Genomic DNA, 9,223 nt, shown 5'->3' on the forward strand with positions numbered 1-9,223 from the left:
CAGGAGCCTGCTTCAAACACGAAGGTGGGCTTGATGATGACTTGGGCTATCGAGTTTGCTAGTGGATCTTCAGCGCGATTTCCTACCTGGCACGCCAACTGTCGGTGTTTAGACCTGGCAACCTACCGAGGGGTTACCCGAGGTAGTGTTTTATGCATGGGTCTCACCTAGATCAGGAACTCAAAAGTGAACATGAACATACAATTTAGATAGGTTTGGGCTGCTTAGATCGCATAATACCCTATGTCCTGTGTGTTGGTTGTATTGTATTGATTTAACTTGTTTGGAGGGGGTCCCTGCCTCACCTTATATTGCTGGGGGCAGGGTTACAGGTTAGTTGTTTACAAGAATACTAGTCGGATTAGACTAGAGAGTCCTACTCTATTGGCTACGAGTAGTTTCCTAATCCTTGACTTGTTCTTGTCGTCCACGTAGACCATGCCATATGTAGGATTGTTCAAACCTTCTGGTGGGCCCATAAATGTATGGACAACGTCATGTTTGGTGGATTAGATTAATGCATGGAAGAGTTTATGAGTAGGTTCATGAGAGGGCTCAATTCTGAAATTCAAACCTTGTTAATTAGCAAAACATACAGTCATATTGGTGAATTATTTTGTCTTGCTCTCAATGCTAAAAAAGGAGATTCTATTATTTTTCAATACTTGCAAGAATGATGTGACCCATAATGTCAAAAATTTGTCCACTCTACATGCTAATCAAGAGCAACAAATGATGGAACCTCTGCTAATTTACCTTTGTCACAAGATGAATTACTTGCTATTCCTTGTGATATAGAGGACTTGTGTGCTTATGCTTCTTGTACTCCTATGCCACGATTACTGATTAAGTGTGATAGTTTTGGTTTCGAACCATACAAAAGTGTTGTAGATAATATCTTTTCTTCTTATTACTTGTGCACAAGATGAACTGAAATTGTTGCCTTTTTTAAATACTCTGGGTTATATTGAATTTGATATTCCGTGTAATCTAAACAATTTAGAGGAGAGACTTTTTGCATATTTTGAATTGACATGCTTGTCTAATTATACATATAACTTTATTGGCAAGTATAATTATAAAGGAGAATATATGGTGCATCGAGTTTATGTTTGTTCAAAACTGAAATCTCCGTTGCTTGTGCAAAAATATGATCAAGTAGAGAACTGCAATAACACTAATCCTATAATATCAAGTTTGTCTAGTTTTGTTTTAAAGAAACAGGTTCAATTATAAGAAGTTGCGCATTGTTGGCTAATACCTATGACATTTTGTACCGCTACAGTCAAACCGAAGATGGTTTGTTTTCAAGAAGGAGAGAACGATGAGGACATGACTCCTGTAGATACACACAAGACAAAACAATATTTGGAGAGAGGCTTGGACCATGAGGACATGACAGATATGCCTTCGGTCATGCTTGGAGAATGGCATGGAGATGGAGGAGGCCAACAAGGCTGTCCAAGTGGAGAAGGAGGCCCAAAGCTTATCCTGTTCGAGTCGCCAAGGTGGAGGTACAAATCAAATCAAAGTTTGAGTCCACCTCGAAGTCGAGAAGCAGCATGCACCAAAAACGACGCCCAGGTCGCATGCCGGCTCTGTTTTGGGTGTTCTATATATGCATTGAAAGCTAAAGAGATAAACTTCCCAATGGAAGTGGTCCCAAGTCAAAATTACATCAGAGTTGACAGGAATCGCAAAAACAATATGCGTTAGCTAAAGAGATAAAGCTCGCTGGCCCGCCTAGAAGAAAGGGAAAGGAGGAGGCGGGAGAGGAGGAGGAGGAAGAAAGCTAGCACTGCCTGCATGCGCAAGAAAGAAAGAGAGAGGAGGAGATAAGGTGGAGAGAGGGGGGCACAGGAAAAGGCCTCGGTTGGGCGTTTAGTCCCGATTCGTGTTACCAACGAGGACTAAAGGCCTCCCCTTTAGTCCCGGTTGGAATTACCAACTAGGACTAAAGGGGAGGTCTTTAGTCTCGGTTGGTGTTTTCAACCGGGACTAAATGCCCCACCAGATTCCCTCCATTACAACCGGGACAAAAGAGCCCGTCGGAGGTAGCCGTCGGTGGTTCATTTTTGACTCGGGAGTAAAGACCCTTTAGTCCTAGGTCCAAAGTCAACTAGGACAAAAAATGTTGGATGGAAGGTGAGTTCTCTAGTAGTGACAAAATGGTTCCGAACTCATCATTGTATGATCCAGTGATGCCTACTGTTCACATCGGACCATCAGTGTGACTCTGCCGACTCACTGCACACGTCATAGGGTCACCGGCTGATTTGGCGATGAGCCCTATGGTCAGTGTATCATTGTGCATATTAAGTGTGTGAAACTTTGTCCAATTCAATTTCTTTGAGTTCCATCATTTCTTCTTCATATCACAAGGCTTCAACTGAGCTACCTAGTGGCTAGTTTCACAAGTGTGCATTCACTCAACTCAAGGATTCACCTAAGTCAAGCTACTACTCTTCACCCCATTTATAGTATGGGCAAAGGGATAAAAGACATTACTAATCCAAGTGTCTCTCAGCGCTAAACGACACTTGGAATTAACTTATCCTTAGCCTTCACGATTATCCTTTAAACGTATACAATTTATTTCAATCACATGATTAGGGGCAAGAATACAATGAAAGCCCATCATTTGCACTAACTAATTGAATGGCGCTGCAAAATATATGTTAGTCGCAATGATCATGTTACCATTAATCGTCAAAATCGAATTACGGGCCTAGATGCTCTTTCACCCTGGTACGTGGTGCACCACCTAAATAGATTAGGGACCCAGAAATGCATTTCTAAAGTTGGTCGGCCTATATGACACAGCCATTCAAGTTAAAGCACTTGCTGTGCATTTCACTCAATAAACTAATAAAGATGTAGAATTGTTGATAGAAGATGATCTACATGCAGCCATTCAATCATCAAAATCACATTATCTCCAAACTAGTGCTATATTTACTACTATCTCACCTATTTAAGTCATTGACCCACCCCCCCCCCCCCCCCCCCGTTCATCTAAAGTGTGCACATGCTGCATGGTGTGATCTAGATGCTACAAGTTCTCTACATCTTTGCTTTGGAAGACATCTTACCGAGAGCGGTCTGTGACAGACTGATTTGGGAAGCCAACTTATCCTGGACAAAAAAAAAAGAAAAGAAAAGAAAAAAACTGGCCCGGACAAGGATGTTGCAAATTGTGTGGTTTGCTAGAGATAGCTGACCATATCATGTCCAGGTGCTTTATTACATATTTTTTATGGAGTGCTTATATTTGAGAAATTGTTGTTTAATTTGTTGGCAATAGATTAAACCTTGCACATTTCAGTGAAATGTTGCTCCCTAGCTCACAGATGAGGGGATAGCGAAAATTGATAATCTCTGTGCTAGGCTATGCATGATGGGCGATTTGGCTAACTAGGAATTAACTGGAGAGAAAGATGGTTCACGAGTATAAATGTGGTGGATGATGCAAGTTTCTTCAGTATCTTTAGCTCTGCTTCCTGTGGGTGTGGGGTAAAGAAGTATTAGGCTTTCAATGGTTTAGATGATCCTTTTGCTTTCTTTCTCTATTAGAGTATTAGCGAGCGTGTAGAGCTGAGTCTGATTTCTCAAGCCTGTTCTGAGAAACAGCTGTTTGGTTTATACAGCAAACTGTGTAATCTGTGTGCTGTTACGTACTCAGGCTTAGACCTACTTTCATGTCTTTGCTTGGTCATATACTACATTGTAAAAGCTGATGTCCGCACTACGGAAAAGCTAAAAATTGCCGAGTGTATTTTTTTTGCCGAGTGTTTTTTTTTTCGAGCACTCGGCAAACAAGCTCTTCGCCGAGTGCCAAGCCAAAAACACTCGGCAAAAAAAATACACTCGGCAAATCGGGGCTTTGCCGAGTGTCAAATAAAAAACACTCGGCAAACTACCCTCTTTGCCGAGTGTCAAAAAAGACACTCGGCAAAGAGGGGGATTTGCCGATTGTTTTTTTGACACTCGGCAAAAAAATAATTTTTTTTCCTCTTTTCACCTTCAAATTTTTTCTACTCCCCACATACAACACGTGGTACTCCATGTTAAAATTTGGTATATTTTTGGATTTATTTGCTATATTTATTTAATTAATTGCATTTCAAGAAATTTTTGGTATAAGTCAAATTTGAACTGCAAGTGATTCAAATTATGGAACAAAATGAGTAGAAAAATGATATTCATGTTATTTAGCTCAATTTGAGACCTGACCCATGAAATGAAAAGAAATTTCGAACATCTTGTTCAGGAAACACGACAATGAACGTGTGGCGGTAGTATTTTTAAATTGTAAAAAAACAAGCAAAGTCTGAAAATCATGAGATTTGTCATGATGTGATGATATAATATGTGGAGGCTGTGGAAAAAAATTGAGAAGGTTTTGCACATTTCATCATGTATGATGATTACAAACCGAAGCATCTCAGAAGAAGAATAGTAACTTTGAGAAGGATTCGATAAAATTTAGAGTCGAAGTGACGGTCGAGTTCGGTTTGACTACAAAACTTTTTGTATAGTCAGTAGAGAACATATATTGTTTCGTGTGAAAATTTGGTATTTTTTTAAAACTGTGAGATATTTTTTAATTTTTTTAAAAAAACTTTGCCGAGTGTCCACACCTGACACTCGGCGACTTTTTCTTTCCAACCCGCGCAGGCGTCCTTATCTCCCGGCCCCCTCGATCCCGCACTCGACCTCCGCCACTACCCCACCTCTTGCTCTCCCCCACCTCTTCCTCTCTCCCTGCCACCGGCGCCCGGCCCCGCCGCTCGACGCCCGGCCCCCGGCCCCCAGCCGCGCCGCCACCCGGCGCCCGCCCCCGCCCGCTGCCCGGCCCCCGACCCCGCCGCTCGACGCCTTCTTCCCCTCCGGATCCGGCCTCTCCTTCCCCGGATCCCTTCCCTCCGGTCGGATCCGCGCCCCCTTCTTCCCCTCCGGCGCGGATCCGGCGCCCCCCTGCTCTCTCCACTCCGGATCTGGCGCGAATCCGGCAGCGGGCGAGGCGGCGTGGTGGCGGGAGGCAGCTCGGGTGGCGGGAGGCAGCTCGGGTGGCGGCGGGGAGGTGGCCCGACGGGAAGCAGCTCGGGTGGCGGCGGGGAGGGTGCCTGGCGGGAAGAAGCTTGGGCGGCGGCGGGATGGAGCAGCGGCGGCGCACTCCAAGGCAGGCAGCGCACTCCAAGGTGGATGGAGCGGCGGCGGCGCACTCCAAGGCGGGCGGAGCAGGCGGTGGTGGCGGCGGCGGAGCAGCCGGAGCTGGTGGCCCGGGTGTGGTGGCGACGGTCGAGCAGCTGGAACTGCCGCAAATGGCTTGGGCGTGGTGGCGGCGTCGCAATGGTTGAGATGGCGGCGGCGGCGGTGGCGGCCAGCTGGAGCTGCCCCCGGTGGTCGGGGTATGTTTTTTTTTATTTTTTCTGGAAATATTGTTTGCCGAGTGTTTTGTGCCACTCGGCAAAGTTAACTTTGCCGAGTAAAACTTTGCCGTGTGCTCGTCGCCGAGTGTTTTTAGGGTTTCGCCGAGTGCCTGGGACACTCGGCAATTTGTAGCTTTCCCGTAGTGCCGGATCGTATGCTCTTTTGCTTTCTGCAAAGCTGGGCAGAAGCCTTCTATCAAAACAAAAAACAATTTCATTTATCCAGTTGCACAAACATCTTTGCCGATGTATTTTAGTGGCCTTATATACGTGGCGATTGTCCACATGCATGTTCGCAAAAACCCTTTATGAGGAAAACTTGCCATCAGCTAGACAGCTACCATTAAGTAATAGATGAGTAACATGTAAATAAATATAATATAAAGTGTGCATATTGAAAAGAGGCACGTTACCACGCAACAAGATCATGCAAGTAGCTGAATATGGAGTGCTTCCGTGGCAGATGGCAATGATAACTCTTTCAAACTACAGCAGGAACACAGAAAAGAGATTGTATTGATAATTTGTAGGATTTCACCTTTTTCCCCTTATTAGCATGACTCATGTGAAGATTAACATTAAGCCTCACTTGAGTTATAGTGTTGTACTTGTATATTGGAGCCATCAATATCACTTCCGGTGAAAGTTTGAGACATGATTGGGCATACTATGTAGTAGTAAAAAATTAAAGATTGAACGCCGCTGCTAGCAATTCAGTATTTTGGGAAGGAGCTACTCCCTCCGTTCCAAATTGTAGATCCTTTTAGCTTTTTTAGGTTCGTAGATAGTATTATGCATACCTAAAAAAGCTAAAAATAATTTGGAACGGAGGGAGTACTTTTGTTAAAAACAAATCTCTTGCACAACAACAATAGCGCGCATGTTGTGAGCATAACCTGTTGAGCATTGATATGTTCACTGAGTTCAGTAAGATTTGAAGATTGATTGGGTACAAGCCTCACATATATTTCCTCAGATATATATAAAACACTGAATAATGGAGATTTAAATGCATGAATTGGAATCCTGATAAGCAGTACTACGAACTTCACACACTACAAGAGAAACACTAACTTACGTTTGTTGTTTAATTACCCACCCAATTCCACAATAATCATTGTTAATATTTTTTTCACCCTACGTCCCTTTGCCCCCTCCTTTGCAGCTCAAACCCCATGAGAAACCAAAAAGAAGAAAACTGACGCGCGCACTGATTAACCACTCCATTGGGTTGTGTCAAGCACTTTGTAAGCAATCAAAGCGAAAGCATTCACAAAAGATGACAGCAGATCAATGGTACCAAAAAAAAACAACTCCTTAAACTAAACGAATAAATTACTAACTTCCCCCTGTCCTATGTTCATGATTCTCTACATCTGCTTCCGGGTGAGGACTCATGCCGTGCCTCGACGTTGAGGACGAAGAAGGCTTTCTCCTCACCACCTACTGCCGATAGCTTGGCTGCGGTAGTGGTCACGCCCGACAGCTTCGCGTCGGCGGCGGTGGCGCTGGATAGCTTGGCCGCGTCGCCCTCGGCCGAGGACCGCTTGAGGAATTCGATGCAGTCCTCGATGGCCTCGTTCCGGATGGAGTCGTCCCGGCGGCAGGCCACGGCCACGGCGGCGTCGGAGTCACGATGCCGGCTGGCGGCGCGTGGCGACGAGGCCTTGGACGACTTGCCGCTGCCGCTGCTGCTGGTGCGCTGCACGGAGGCCCGGGACACGGCGGAGAGCATGATGAGCCGGAGCACGACGTCGCGGATGCGCTCGAGCAGCGAGACTGACGCCGCTGGGCGCGCTGTGGACGCGCGGCAGCCGCCTCCGCGGACGAGCCGCGGCATGCACGTCGTCGCCGTCGCAGCCTTCATGGTCTTGGCTCTCATGTTGCTGCTTGTGGTATGATGGAGTCGTCGCTGGATTTGAGCTGAGGGAGTGTGAAGTAATGTGTGTCTTTGTTCGGTTTGGACCAGGATACACGGGCGTTTAGGGTCTTATATAGGGTAGCATAGGAGTAAATTAGGTCATAAAAGTCCTGGCTGAATGAATTAATGTTGGTACGAGTGTCTGGGTTTGGCTGGACTGGAGCCATGGATGTTGCTTAGCTGAAGAGGTAGCTGTGCAGGTAGCATGGCTAGGCTCTGCCAGTCTGCCTTGCCTCTTTGCGTTGCAACATGTAATGGCATCTGTAAAGTTGGAATGGATAAACTAAGCAACGTACCATGTCGTCTTGTGCACTCTCACACTCCTAGATACTTAATGGAAATTTACCAAATGCGTGCTGCGGTGCAACATTTCTTTTTTTCCTTTGTTGATAATCCTAATGAAAGTCTAAACCATGCTGTCATGCACTAATACATTTCTACTTTTGTATTCTATGGCAGTGAACTGAGAGAGAGAGGAAGCACAACTTGTTGCTAGAAATTTCACTACTCGAAAACTGAGCATTCATTCCGAGGCTCAATACCGGTTGTGTATTGGCACTGGGCCTAATGGATAGTTCCCGAGTTGTCCCCCATGACCCCTTTAGTACCGGGTGGAGTTTCCACCCGGTACTAAAGGTCACCCATTAGTACCAGGTGGAACCTCCACCCGGTACTAAAGGGTGACTAAAACTCCCGTCCACCACCTTATCCACCCTCCCGCTACCCGCTTCTCCTCCTTATCCCGTCTCCCCCCTCCTCTATCTCTCTCTCTCTCCTCTCTTTCTCTCTCATAGTCTCCCACTGCCTTATCCCGTCTCCCATCCTCCTCCTCCTCCTCCTCCTCTGCCTCCCCTCCCCTCCCCACTCCGCTCGCCCCTCACCGGCAGTGAGGAGCAGCGGCGGGTCGACGTGAGGCGGCAGTGGTGACAGCGGGCGGCGGGCGGGTGGGGACGGCGGCGGGCGGACGGGCGGGCGGGGGCAGCGGGAGCGGCGGTCGCGGGAGGGAAGGGACAGCGGGACTGGCGGCGGGTGGGTGCGGTTGGAGCGGCAGCTGTGGCAGGGAGGGGGCGGTGGGGGCCGAGGTAGGGGCGGCGGCGAGGGCCATGGGAGGGAGGGGGCGGCGGGAGGGCGGGAGCCGGCGGCGGGGTGGCGGCCGGTAGGGGCCGATGGCGGGGCGGGGACCGATAGGGCCAGCGGGGGATTTCATATTTTTATTTTTTATTACCGTTTAGTACCGGTTATTTCTACCGGTACTAAATGCCCCCTCTTTAGTACCGAACTAGCAATACCGGTTGAGAAACTAGTAATAAAGGGGGTTCCCAATCGGTATAGAAGACCCTTTCCCTAGTAGTGTTTAAGCCGAAAACACACGTAGTCTATATTCTTGTTGAAGGGTACTACGGCTCTGCTCGGCTGTGCTAATTTTTCTAGCTGTAGCTGCAAATGTAGTAGCCACTAAGTAAGCCGCTCGGCTCAGTGTAACGAACATGGCCCCAAATAGGCCATGTGATTTTGGTGATTAATGTGACAACACAGTCATTAGGACTAATGTATTTGCTAGAACATATCTTTAAGGAATTGTAGTTCGTAAGGAAGCAACCACAACCAAAGCAGTGCAAAGAAACGAAGAAATCACGTGCCGACGTATTGCACCGACGCAAATGGGGTGCCACCAAATCAGTCGGTGCTCTGGCATACTGGGTACAAGTTTTGGTCACTGACACATTCGATGGGCATACTGGGTACAAGTTTTGGTCACTGACACATTCGATGGGCATACAAGGCACAAGTTTTGGTCACTGACACATTCGATGGGTCCAGGAACTAGCCACCAAATTAGTCGGTGCAGCAGGCGCAGAAGGAAAATGAA

The 9,223-nt window shown here is 47.0% G+C and overlaps 1 protein-coding gene across 1 annotated transcript; it reads right to left on the minus strand.

Annotated features, from left to right (window-relative positions):
* Window positions 1–6,387: 6,387 nt before the first annotated feature.
* Window positions 6,388–7,376, minus strand: LOC140221408 (uncharacterized). The gene has a single exon (XM_072290996.1). The coding sequence runs from the start codon at window positions 7,312–7,314 to the stop codon at window positions 6,793–6,795; it is 522 nt and encodes a 173-aa protein (XP_072147097.1). The 5' UTR covers window positions 7,315–7,376; the 3' UTR covers window positions 6,388–6,792.
* Window positions 7,377–9,223: the final 1,847 nt, after the last annotated feature.

This window comes from Setaria viridis, chromosome 9 (genome assembly GCF_005286985.2).
Source record: "Setaria viridis chromosome 9, Setaria_viridis_v4.0, whole genome shotgun sequence".
Classification (NCBI taxonomy): domain Eukaryota; kingdom Viridiplantae; phylum Streptophyta; class Magnoliopsida; order Poales; family Poaceae; genus Setaria; species Setaria viridis.

Excerpts from the sequence above, each read along its gene's own strand:
- LOC140221408 (XM_072290996.1), bottom strand. The coding sequence starts at position 7,314 with ATGAGAGCCAAGACCATGAAGGCTGCGACGGCGACGACGTGCATGCCG.